General features: G+C 41.5%; 1 protein-coding gene across 3 annotated transcripts in view; it reads left to right on the top strand.

Moving 5' to 3' along the window:
- The window catches only part of KLHL5 (kelch like family member 5), a 71,731-nt gene that overhangs the window by 40,565 nt on the left and 17,548 nt on the right, over positions 1-13,618 (top strand). For all 3 annotated transcript variants that reach the window (XM_063457875.1, XM_063457873.1, XM_063457874.1), the window contains exons 2-3: positions 4,365-4,547; positions 11,271-11,407. In XM_063457875.1, coding sequence (XP_063313945.1) covers positions 4,405-4,547; positions 11,271-11,407 — 280 coding nt within the window. In that variant the 5' untranslated portion in view covers positions 4,365-4,404. The remainder of the gene's footprint in view (positions 1-4,364; positions 4,548-11,270; positions 11,408-13,618) is intronic.

The following is a 13,618-nucleotide window of genomic DNA, read 5'->3' on the forward strand; positions in this document are numbered from 1 at the left end:
TAAACATTGCTGCATACCTGTCAAATTCGGTTCCCACAGCAAACCTCCCATAGGAATGCAGTGCTGCCGCGCATGTACTTTTCATACCCAATGCTCCTTTATTAAGAGCATTGGATTGTACATTTAGAAGCTTTGGCATGTTATCGCGGGAGGCAGATTAAGCGGATGCAGAGACTCGTTCTTCCTGCTGTAAAAAAGGTTAGCAAAACCTTTTTTTAATTTTTTTTTATTTGAGAGGGGAGGTGGCTGAAACTAAATAAAGATGACAACACTGTAGCGTAAGGCATAAACGTTGATATTCCTAGTATTCCTTTAATATTTTTTTCTTATATTTGGAATACACTAACAACATTTTGTCTAATTATCGTTAGAATGCATTACAAAATAAGAATGGGTCAAATATAGCCTGGGGTGGATGATGCATTGATTAGAGAGAACCTTGTCATTATCTATACTGTGCAGTTTATAGTTATTTAAGTGACATAATCTCAGATAAACTTAAATGTCTCAAATGAAGCTACAAATAGGAAGATAAAAGTGTTAATTTGCATATATTGCATGGCATTCTGGGAGTGATGTAAAAGTGCAGGTTTTTGGGGAATTGCTCCTTGTGGGGATTTTTTGAAAGTCAAAGTGATTTTAATAAAAACTTTCTTTTTGTCCAAATCGGTTGCAAAATATAGCAAACATTTAGTTTTTTACAACTCTGCTATATATTTCTTCATTTTGCAGTTCAATTTTTTATTTCACAGCAATTCATATTGAATGGAGTTATCGCATTTAACCCTTAGTTTTTTTTTTTATGTAAAATGTTTAAATTTCAGCTCTCTGCTGAAAAGAGTCACAAGGTTCCACTAGTGAAAAGCAAGACAAATGTCATCTCTCACTTGAATGAACAGTATTTTTATATTGTTTGACTCTGATATATTTGGAAAGTACAGAATGCCAAGAAGAAAAGCATCAGGGACATTTTGTGGGGTAAACTTTTAAATCGTTTCTAAGAATTTCTATTTCACTGAAAGGAAACTGTTGGGTAGGTGGAAAATACAGAATTTTTATCTGCTCCTTCAAGAGAGAATTTTCCTTTCCTCTTTCTTCAAAATTGTCTCTTCCTTTCTGTAAATGTGAATGTTTCTGTTACGTGGAAACGAAACATTTGGGTGAGTACCCTGGTCCGTGGGGCTGGAAGTAAATCACACTCGTCTTTTCAATAAACAAAAGAATTAGATGTTGAACTGAGCAATTACTGACTTCATTTTTTTTGTGTATAATGAATAAACATAGTGTGTGTAGCCAAAATACTGGCTTTCCTTTCCCAGTATCTCACACAAGCAAGAGTCCAAAAAACGGGATAGAAAATTAGCAAGACTGGGGATTATCTCATAGATGATCTTGTGCTACGCAATAAAATAAGACCATAAGAATGTATTGCGCAGTACGCAAGAAGATACCAGCTTCCATAATGATGAATGGTGGAATTCGATCCATTGAATTAGTTATTGCTATTGCATGTTTATATTGACTACATAACGTTACTAGATTCACAGTATAAGGGGCACTATCTGGTTTAATTACCTTCTAAGATTGGTTCTGTTCTAATTCAGAGACTCCAGGGGAAACCAGCCAAATATATTGGAATATGTTACCGATGTTAACCTACTTGGACACTTAATATAACAACTTTTATAAATTGTTACTACCACATAATTGGTTTTCTGTCTCTTGATTTTAAAGGAACACTTATAGTCACCTAAATTACTTTCGCTAAATAAAGCAGTTTTAGTGTATAGATCATTCCCCTGCAATTTCACTGCTTAATTCACTGTCATTTAGGAGTTAAATCACTTTGTTTATGTTTATGCAGCCCTAGCCACACCTCCCCTGGCTATGATTGACAGAGCCTGCATGAAAAAAAAAAAAAAAAACTGGTTTCATTTTCAGACAGATGTAAATTACCTTAAATAATAGTATCTCAATCTCTAAATTGAACTTTAATCACATACAGGAGGCTCTTGCAGGGTCTAGCAAGCTATTAACATAGCAGGGGATAAGAAATTCTTAATTAAACAGAACTTGCAATAAAGAAAGCCTAAATAGGGCTCTCTTTACAGGAAGTGTTTATGGAAGGCTGTGCAAGTCCCATGCATGGAGGTCTGACTAGGGTTCATTAACAAAGGGATTTAACTCCTAAATGGCAGAGGATTGAGCAGTGAGGCTGCAGGGGCATGTTCTATACTCCAAAACTGCTTCATTAAGCTAAAGTTGTTCAGTTGACTATAGTGTCCCTTTAAGAATTCTCTTGTATATATTATCATTTCTTTTGAGTAAGCGATGTATGTGACGAGTAGGGAAATAAGAGTTCAGTATAGTTTACCTCCACTAATAATCTTATGTTCTTATGTATTTAAGTTAGAAAATGTCACTTTATTGTATACTTTACTTGAACTCTAGGATGGTTCTTTTAATTTGCGGTACACGTCCTCCTTTTGTTGAAATAGATTGTTGCTCCTGCATCTAGAAACAATTAAAAGAACACTATATAGCCCCCCTTTACCCTCTAAATATAGTAAAATCTTACCTTTATTCCAATCTGATGGTGCTGGCTTTGCCTCTGATCTGCCTCCTTGGTTGACATCAGAAGTGCTCAGCTGAGCCAATAACAATGCTTTCCCATAAGAAAGCATTGGATTGGCTGAGATTCCCAAGGAGGTGGTTAGGGGGCAGAGTCAAATGCTACCCTGGCCAATTAGCATTTAGTCAAAGAGATGTGCTGAATCAATGTATCTCTATGAGGAAAGCTCAGTGTCTCACTCTGAGCATCCGTGCAGCACTGCCCCAGGAAGCATCTCTAGTAGCCATCTGAGGAGTGGTCACTGGAGGTGTCACTAGTAGGCTGTAATGTTAACACTCCCTTTTCTCTTAAAAGACAATGTTTACTGTAGAAAGCCTGCAGGGACTGACTATACTCACCAGAACAACTACATTAAGCTGTAGCTGTTCTGGTGACTATAGCGTCCCTTTAATATCTAACATTTTGTCCTACTGCTAAAGGGGGACAGGAAGGGCAGCAAAGAGCTATTTTTGTCTCAAAGAGGAACTGGCAAACCACAAGACCAAAACTTGGGAGGTGTGAGAAATGGCACGGCTCTTGTACTTCACTCCTGGGCTTACTTTTACTTTTATTTCCCTCAACCTTTCCCTCATTGTTGTACAGTGGATGAGTTAAGCGGAACCGTCTCTTTTCTAAAAATAATACCACTAAATAATCACTTAAAACTTGTATTGACCTTTTAATGTGAAGTTGTTGTTTTCTTTTAAATGTATATTAAACATTTTGCAATTTACATCCCAAGTCCAGGCACAAGCATGTCACACATTAACTTGAAGGCGGGAACCAAATTTTTGGTGGTCAAGTGTAAAAATCAGGTTTTTTTATTTTCTATTTTCCTGCAATGCGCCAATATAATCTGGCTTCCTGCCCCTTTTCATTACTCTTTTGGATTTCGGGTCCTTTTTCCAACAGTGATTTTACCATTGATTAAATTCACAAAATAAGATTGATTTAATACTATTAAGGGAGGAAAAAACACACTGCTACTTTAATTATTTGTTACTCTAAACAAAAAGGAAGATTGTGAAAGATGCTTATCTGTAACAGAAAACCTACCACAGTTCGTGGCGGGAAAAATTGTCAGAAAGAAAATGCACACTTTAGCACCTTTTTTTTTTTTTTTCGAAAATACATTAGAGACAACACATTTGTAAAAAAAAAAAAAAAAAAAAATAGAACAGAAAAATAAAATGCCATAAGGAGAATATTTGGGCAGAGTAAGGAATATTTTTGCGCAAATAAGAGAATAAACAGGCGCATGTAGAACAATCGTCCGTAAAACAGGAACAGCCTATAGAGGGACCCCAGTTGTTCTAACTGACAGGTGTAAAGGGCAGCGCTTGTAACTATTTAACACAGGGAGACAAAATGGAGGCACTCATCTCTCAGGAATTTCTACATGTAACTTTATTTTAGATGTTAATATAAGTAAACATAGTATAAACAAATTCTAGGAAGGGACTTGGTTTCACTAAAGTGATGGCAGATAGCGAGATACAGACAGAACAGTGTATAATTTAGTAAATTCTGCCCCCCGGCAGACTGTTGTCTAAAAACTACAATGAACGTTTTATAGTTTTGATTACCGCTTTGTGAGCTAAACACAGTGACACACAAAAACCCAATGTCAAGGAATCCCCCGAGGCTTGATGCTATTGTTCTGTCAGCGGCTCAATGAACTAAATATAACTTTATTTGACTTTCAATTAAGAGTCCCTATTATTGATTAAGTGTTTCTGTCTTCTGCCTCCAGGACTTCGAACAGCAGCCAAACATTGTCGTCCTGCCATACCATGGAGTCATGCGCCCCAGATGAATTCTTCCAGTCCCTCAACCATGCCGAGCAAACGTTTAAGAAGATGGAGAATTACCTCCGGCACAAACAGCTGTGTGATGTGGTCCTGATTGCTGGAGATCGCAGGATTCCTGCACATAGGTAAATCCTGCATGAAAATGTTATAGTGACTAATCACAGGGCCAGTGGTTGAATATTATAAGAGGTCGCAAGGCGTTCACCCTTTTTATGCAGGTTAACATGGTGTAATTTTGCACTCCTCTGGAGTTAAAGGGACAGTCTAAGCAGCAAAATCACTTCCTCTTAACAAAGTGGGACATTGACGTTGCCCACTGGATTTTTGCAAATGCTGAGAAATGGCACCGTTTACATTTTGCATTTTTACCAATTTAAATAAAATGAATCTGTCTGATATCCAATGTCAGCATTTAAAAATTATGAATCAAAGAGAGAAGCATTGGATTGGCAGATTATGGAAATCATGTGTCCTTAATGCTTATGTGTGAGAAGCATCTAACTGGTCAGAAGTCATCACAAATGATGACTGCACAGGAGGAGGATTGGGCTGCAGTGAGGAGATGTGCTGGCATTGGAATACAGGTACATTTAATGGCTTTTAAAAAATCTTTATCAGACTGTTTTTTTTTTTTTTTTTTTTTAACATTCCCATTCTATCTCAAACTACGTATCTTGAACCAATATACTAAAGTTTAAAACAAAATCTCCAGTTCAGCTAAGCTAGAGATTTTATTTCTTCGTCAGTTTGGTCTAAATATTACAAGCTGTGTGGCAGTGTGACATAGCTCGATGTTGAGTAATGTTTGTTTGTTTCTGTCAAACATTTTTTTTTCTTCTAAATGTTCAATGAAAAAATTACCGTATATACTCGAGTAAAAGTCGAGTTTTTCAGCACATTTTTTGTGCTGAAAAACCCCAACTCGACTTATACTCAAGTCAATGTCGGTATTATGGCAATTTACATTGCCATAATGCAGACAGGGGGCTGTGTAGGAGGGGGGTTACTTACCTCTCCTGCAGCTCCTGTCAGCTCCCTCCTCCTCCGCGCCGGTCCGGTCAGCTCCCAGTGTAAGTCTCGCGAGAGCCGCGGGGTCAGAGCGCGGCCGCGAGACTTACACTGTGACTTGCAGAGGGAGCTGACCGGACTGGCGCGGAGGAGAAGGGAGCTGACAGGAGCTGCAGGAGAGGTAAGTCAACGCTCTCTGCCAGCCCCCCTCCACTGAACTGCCAATGCCACTGGACCACCAGGGAGTGAGAGCCCCCCCTCCCTGCCATGTATCAAGCAGGGAGGGGGGGGACGAAAAAATAAATAAAAATGTAATAAAAAATATAATTACTAATAAAAAATAAATAAATAATAATATTAAAATAATAATTTAAAAAATAATAATAATAATGCCCACCCCCCACCAAGGCTCTCCATCACACTCTGCATCACACACACACACACACACACACACACACACACACACACACACACACACACACACTGCATTCATATACACTGCATTCATACTCGTATACACACACTGCATTCATTATATACACACACTGTAAATAAATATTCAATTAATATAATTTTTTTAGGATCTAATTTTATTTAGAAATTTACCAGTAGCTGCTGCATTTCCCACCCTAGTCTTATACTCGAGTCAATAAGTGTTCCCAGTTTTTTGGGTAAAATTAGGGGCCTCGGCTTATATTCGGGTCGGCTTATACTCGAGTATATACGGTATATAATTCTTACCAAGGACAGGATGTATGAGCCATAGAAAAAAGGCTACAATGCTAATATGTTTTTTTTTTTTGTTGTTGTTTTGTTTTTTTTAAAGAAAATAAAGCGTTTGCAATCATTATAATATTTTATTGCGGGGGGCGTGGCCTAGCCGCAGAGCAGAGAGGATGTTAGCCTCCACAGCTCCTGCCAAACAGGGGAAATAAACCGACATTTTGCCCACAAAACGGCAATTAAAAGAAGCTGGGAGGCCACCAAGCATCGGACAGCATCGAGAGTAACAAAACGATACCTCAAATGAGGCGTTTCAAGCGATGCACACCCGACATGCTCCTGCGGCCTACAAGCGAGGCGGATGCAGGAGAGGCGGCCGCTCTCCCACAGCCGAGACAAGCAGCGACTACAACCTTGGGCCTGCGTTTCCCCCCCCCTTTGGACCGGCGGGGGATATCCCGGTCCACCCTCATACGCCCGCACAGAGTGCTCACCTTTGGGGTGCTCCAGGGCACAACTCCGACCGACGGACGCCACGAGACCCAAACAAAATGGCCGCCAGCAGGGCGCAGAGACCGACCCTGCAAAGCCAACAGCACCCAACCCGCTCACCACTGGCGCCTGCGAACGCAGTGGATGCCGCCTTCGAGCTATTCTGGGCGAAATGGGAGGCCCACTTGAGAATGGCGGCACAGGCAGCCCGGAAAGCAAGAAAGACACGGAGAGAGCATGCAGAGGAGTCACAGAAGCCCCGACCGGGACAAGGCGACTACAAACATAAATGCGACCGACCGCACGAGCCCACCTGAGCAGATATCCTCTGGGAGTAAGAAGGTGACACGGAACCTCAGTAAGCAAACAGACGCCAGACGCAGTCGGGGGAAATTACCGCCAAATAACAGTCAGAGAGAGAAGGTCCTGTACCGCTCCCCACATGGGAGGAAGGGAGACACTCTGCACCCACAGACAAGCGAAGTAAAAAGGACCTGGTCTAACACTCATCACAAGAGACTAACAACTGTATACACAGGACTACCTAAGGATCCAACGACAACGAGCGACCCACCGAAGCGACGCCAAGAACCGTACCCTCACTCGTACCTGGGCAGTATCCAGCACCCTAAGGGCATAGGCTGAACCTTCAGGAGCTCCACACAGGCTTAACAGCCACACTTCTCCTGGCGACATGTGCTTGGCTCCTGGGCTACCCTTACATTGTCTCGCAGCACGCAAGTTAACACCAGCTAGCATTACTTTGTGCCCACTTAGCATTGCTTTGTGCCTACTTAAGTTTGATTTACAATTTTGATTTTATAAGCTTACTATAAACGGCTTTAACGCGAAGGAATTTATTGCACCCAGCTAAGTTAGTTACACACTGTACTCGATGATACCAAATGCAATATTTCACCTGTTAAAGGCACAGCATGTTTTTATCATTAATGACAAGCGATTACATTTCTTAGAATGTTCATAACCTAGTTCTCATACCGACTTCAAAGCATTATACTTTCAAACTGTGTTTAAATCCAAATGTATAAGCATGAGAAAAATAAAAATTGTGCATGTTATACAAATGCCCCGCATGTTACGCGAGGGAAAGACCAGAGGATTGCCTTTGGGGTACCTCTCGTCAGTCTGTAATATATATCTGCACTACAAAAATAAAGAATTATAAATAAATAAATAATATTTTATTGCCTTGGGGAATTTAGTCAAGTTTACATTGCAGTTCTAAGACAGGCCCTTCCAGGAGTTGACCATATTCTAGGTCACCTATCTGACCCTGGACGTCCTCACGCTGTGCATGAGGACATCCAGTGTCTGTGAATTCCTCATAGTAAAGCATTGAGGCAGTTTTCCTATTGGGGGGCTTAATGAGCTCTATGCACCTTACGTCTTTCTGTCGGAGTGCCACCCCAGCGCCAAGGGATATTGGTGCTGGATTTGGGTGAGTACATAAAGTGTTTTTAACCCTCTATGTTCCACGGAAGGGGGGAGGGACCAGAAGGCACTATAATGTTAGTAATACAGATTTGTATTCCTAACACTATAGAATCCCATTAACACCGCAATCTCACAATATGCTTGTGCAACCTGTTAAACTGTAAAAAATCCTATGTGTATTCAACTATTTATTAGCCAGCTGCTAAATGTGTAATAAGGAGCTGTAAAAAAAAAGAAAAAATACATATATTCTACAAGAATGTCAATATGTGAGTATTGCTCTGCACTCTGACACTGACAAGAGTTAAAGGAACACACACTATAGGCACCCAGACAGTGGTGTATCCTGGTTTTGTGCTGCCCCAGGCAGGACAACACTCAGGTGCCCCCCCCCCCCGCGCCACCCCCTCCCAACCTTTCCCCCCGCCCCGCATTCTAAATACACACACAAACATTCACTGACAAATACGCATACACTCGCTAACAGAAACACACACTCGCTAACAGAAACACACACTCGCTAACAGAAACACACACTCGCTAACAGAAACAAACACTCGCTAACAGAAACACACACTCGCTAACAGAAACACACACTCGCTAACAGAAACACACACTCGCTAACAGAAACACACACTCGCTAACAGACACACTCGCTAACAGACACACTCACACACTAACAGACACACTCACACACTAACAGACACACTCACACACTAACAGACTCACTCACACACTAACAGACACACTCACACTCAGTAACAGACAAACACACTCACTAACAGACACACACTAACAGACACTCACTAGCAGACACACACACTCACTAACATACACACACACTCACAGGCAAACACACACACTAACACATACACAGTCAGACACACACACAGTCAGACACACACACAGTCAGACACACACACAGTCAGACACACACACTCACTAACAGACACACACACTCACAGGCAAACACACTAACAGAAACACACTAACAGAAACACACACTAACAGACACACACACTAACAGACACACACACTAACAGACACACACACTAACAGACACAAACACACACTAACAGACACACACTAACAGACACACACCCCCACATTAACACATTTTTTACAATTTATTTAAACCCCCCCCCCACCCCCCCAGCTTCCTTACCTTTGGGAATGCTGGGGGGGGGTCTCTTCCTCCCTGGTGGTCCAGTGGCTGCTGGGCGAGCGGCTGGCGAGGGAGCACTTCCTCTGAGCTGTCTGCTCAGCTCCCTCGCGCGCCTCAAAGTGAGGCTGGGAACCGGAATATGATGTCATATTCCGGCTCCCAGCCTCACTCTGCGGCGCGCGAGGGAGCTGAGCAGACAGCTCAGAGGAAGTGCTCCCTCGCCAGCCGCCCAGCAGCCCAGCATGTCTGTTAGCCACAAGGCTAACAAGACATTTGCCTTGGGCATTTGGGGGCGGCTTTTTTTGCCGCCCCCTGGAAAATGCCGCCCAAGGCAAATGCCTTGTTTGCCTCGCGGCTAATACGCCCCTGCACCCAGATCACTTCATCTCATTCGCGTCCCCTTAGCCCCGCAGTGTAAAATATTTTAGAGATTTTTTAGTATTAAGACTGCAACTAGGGGCTACCGGACCGCCACTAGAGACGCTTCTTGCAGTTTCACAGAGTTTGACCCCATGAAACACCGCTGGACGCCCTCATACTGTGCATTAGAAAATACCCATAGGAGAGCATTGAGGCACATGCTCATTAGGTCCCCCCGTCAGCAGAGGAGGAGCCCAGCAAAGCGAGGTGGGACATCAGCTTTGTATTCCTAACACTATAGTTTTCCTTAAAGAGAGCAAAGTGGGCTGTTGGCTAAGTGACTAAGTGACTGACCGTACATGAAAACTGTCATGGCCTGCTGACTACCACATTACATTTAAAGCAGGCTGTTATTAAGACTTCTTAATTCTGTATATCAGTATGTCACATGTGTGGCTGCCTTTCCAGAATCAGGTCACTTGTGGTGTAATGACGGCTGAGAGCAGAGACTTAATGTCACAGAATGCTGGGCCTTTTTGACATTGACGTCTTGCTTCTGTGGATTTAACCACCTGACTACCGGAAGAATATACACAGTGCTACGAGCAAATGGTTTTGAATGCATTAATTAATGGAATTGGCTGCCTGTAGGGTTTTTGCCTTGTTTTAAACAGGCCACATTCCAAAAATACAATCATAAACATTTAAAACGTACTCCTCTGTTGCAAATAGAACATTGGTAGCAGGATAAAGGAGAATGGAGGAAATATAAAAGAATAAAAATATATTAAATACAATGCTGGCTAGAAAATCTCTTCAGTATTGCCTCATCTACTAACCCTGATTTTTAATTTGATGGGGTGGGAGTTTTTGTACAAATTAAATGCATCAAGAGTTAAGTTATACTCTTCTTGGTGCAAAGTGAACAAAACAATATACGGTAGTCAAAGTTTGCTAGCCCAGAAATGTTTGACAAAATAAACATTTCATTGTCAAATATTTTGTGATTTTTGACTTAATGCAGAACTATTCGGTTTACTGTACTTTAGCATAAACTATAAATACCAGACTAATACCAGGTTTAAGTTAAAAACAGACTAGAACCAAGCTGATCTCTTTCCTGTGTCTCGCGTTGCACATCTGTAGCTCACCCCAGGATTCCGTATCAGAATGAAACGTACATGTCTGGGGTTGCTCTTATTCATGCGATCAATATAATTAATTTTGCAGTAATCAAATAAAGACCAACTAAGACAGGGCGCAGACATAGTCAGAAACACATGGTACATAATATAAGTATGGTTGAAATAATATCCTACACAATCTATGCTCAGTGAATGCAGGGAATCAAGTGTGCAGGTTTGGGGTTTTAAGTGCGGGAGGTTAAGAGGAGAAACTGGAAATAATGAGGTTAGGTGAAAGACGTGAAACACCCAATGTGGCGTATAAGGTGTAAGCGAATTTGGGGAGATGGACAGGAGATGAGTGAGAAGGTGAACAGGCCGGAGTCCAGCAGTACATTTATTAATGAAGCGTTCAGTAGGAGATGTATCTGTGAAATGCAAACTTAATTAATCTCTACATAATGGAATAATTGATAAGCAGCCAGAATTAAATATTTCCTTGTTTCTATTCCTGTTTTCAGGCTGATTCTCTCGTCTGTTTCGGACTACTTTGCCGCCATGTTTACCAGTGATGTCAGGGAGGCGAAACAGGAAGAGATCAAGATGGAAGGAGTGGAACCTAATGCACTCTGGGCATTAGTGCAATATTCATACACAGGTAATGTGCTGGTAATTCGATAATAAATCATTCTAACTGAATATTTGTCTTTACAGGAAACTCCAATGTTAAATATTATATAGCGTTATCATTTTTGCAGTGTACCTTTAACTCTATCCGTGCCAATTGCACACTTCCTAAACCTAAAAAAAATCTTACCTGTCTCTCTCTCCATTCCGCCCCAATGAGACTATTTCCCCTTCCTTTCTGGATGGAATCGGCACATGCCAATCAGATGCAGTGATTGACTAATAGAATGCTTCCATACGGACATTCTCACTTCTGCTTTACGAGCCGTTCTAGTAAAGTGAAGTACAGTTTCCCTCTAAAGCACTTCAGCAACCAATGGTTTGGAGTGTTCCTTCCAATAGTTTGAGTATAATTATCTGTATGCTGATCATACAGCGCTTAGAGACAGTTTTGGCATGTAACCTGTATGTACACTTTCTGGCCTATTTTAATAAAAGGTTTTATCACATCTGTGTTGAAACCAAGCACTCTTTCTTTTGGATAGATAATATATGTATATTAAGTATAAGCATTAAACAAGTGTGCATTAAACAGAAGTTGGTAAATTAATTTCTAATTCTAAATACATTTATGGCAACCTCATGTCTGCTATGATAGCAAATATAAACTGTAAACATTTCAGAAACCTTCTGTTTTAGGAAGATGGTTGTTAACCAATCAGCCTGAAGCAATGATACTATGTGTATAACTTGCACCACTAGCATCCTTCAACTTAAAGGTATTTTATGTGCCTATTCGCTTGAACTGAAGTAATTATTATTCTGCCATAAAGTCCTTATCCATCTTGGTGTGGCTTCTATGCTGTTCTGAAGATTTACCTTTTCATAACGCCTTATAACCATTCATCAGTGAAATGGGATGTGTTGTAAAAGTGGGAAAAAGAACACTCCAAGCACCATCACCACTACAGTGTCAAACGGATAGGGACACTGCACCCAGACCCCTTCATTGAACTGACGTTATCTGTGTGACTATAGTGTCCCTTTAACACTTAAAGGACCACTATAGTGCCAGGAAAACATACTAGTTTTCCTGGCACTATAGTGCCCTGAGGGTGCCCCCACCCTCAGGGACCCCCTCCTGCCGGGCTCTGGGGGGGAGGAAGGGGTTAAACTTACCTCTTTCGCCAGCACCGGGCGGGGAGCTCTCCTCCTCCTCTCCTCCCTCTTCTTCCGTCACCGGCTGAATGCGCATGCGTGTGCGCATTCAGCCAGTCCATAGGAAAGCATTCTCAATGCTTTCCTATGGATGCTGGCGTCTTCTCACTGTGAAAATCACAGTGAGAAGCGCGGAAGCGCCTCTAGCGGCTGTCAATGAGACGGCCACTAGAGGCTGGATTAACCCTATTATAAACATAGCAGTTTCTCTGAAACTGCTACGTTTATAAAAAAAAAAAAAAAAAAGGTTAAACCTAGCTGGACCTGGCACCCAGACCACTTCATTAAGCTGAAGTGGTCTGGGTGCCTATAGTGGTCCTTTAACCAACCCACCACCTAACCCTATACCAACCCCCAATCTTACCCTTAATCCTACACTGTCCTAACACTAAAACAGCATGAACCCAAACCCAGCAGTAACCCATTCTCTAGCTGTGGTGTTATAAATGGCCTTAAAAGTCTCTATGCAGCGCTGACTTCCTGCACTCATCGGTCCATCCCGAGCCACTAAAAGTGGCCCAGCTAACATAGGGGATGCCAAGGTATCCATTGATACCAGAGACTCTCTGGTGTGAGCATGGATTTCACCCTGCTCACACTAAAACTGCAGGACGAGTCAGTACACCAGCCTAAACCAGTGATGGCTAACCTTGACACCATAAATTATTCCTGGACTACATTTCCCCTTGATGCTCAGTTAGCTTTTAGACTCTAAAAGCTAGCTGAGCATCATGGGAAATGTAGTCCAGAAAAAAATTATGGTTTCAAGGTTAGCCATCACTGCCCTAAACTAATAAAAGCCCAGTATAGTTAGTTAGGACATACTGACATGTCCTAACATCGTCAAAGTGTTAGGAAGTGAAAATAACCTATTTAGGTTAACATGAAGAAGTGTAATTGATTTTTATAATCTCATAGGAAGCTGAAACTAAAGCCTAATTCTAAACAACTGTACAACCTTTGAAAAGAAAGGCATTGTCTATCGCATTTACCTGACTTTTTGCACAAAGTGCAACAAGTGTAG

The sequence above is a fragment of the Pelobates fuscus genome, chromosome 6, assembly GCF_036172605.1.
Source record: "Pelobates fuscus isolate aPelFus1 chromosome 6, aPelFus1.pri, whole genome shotgun sequence".
NCBI lineage: Eukaryota > Metazoa > Chordata > Amphibia > Anura > Pelobatidae > Pelobates > Pelobates fuscus.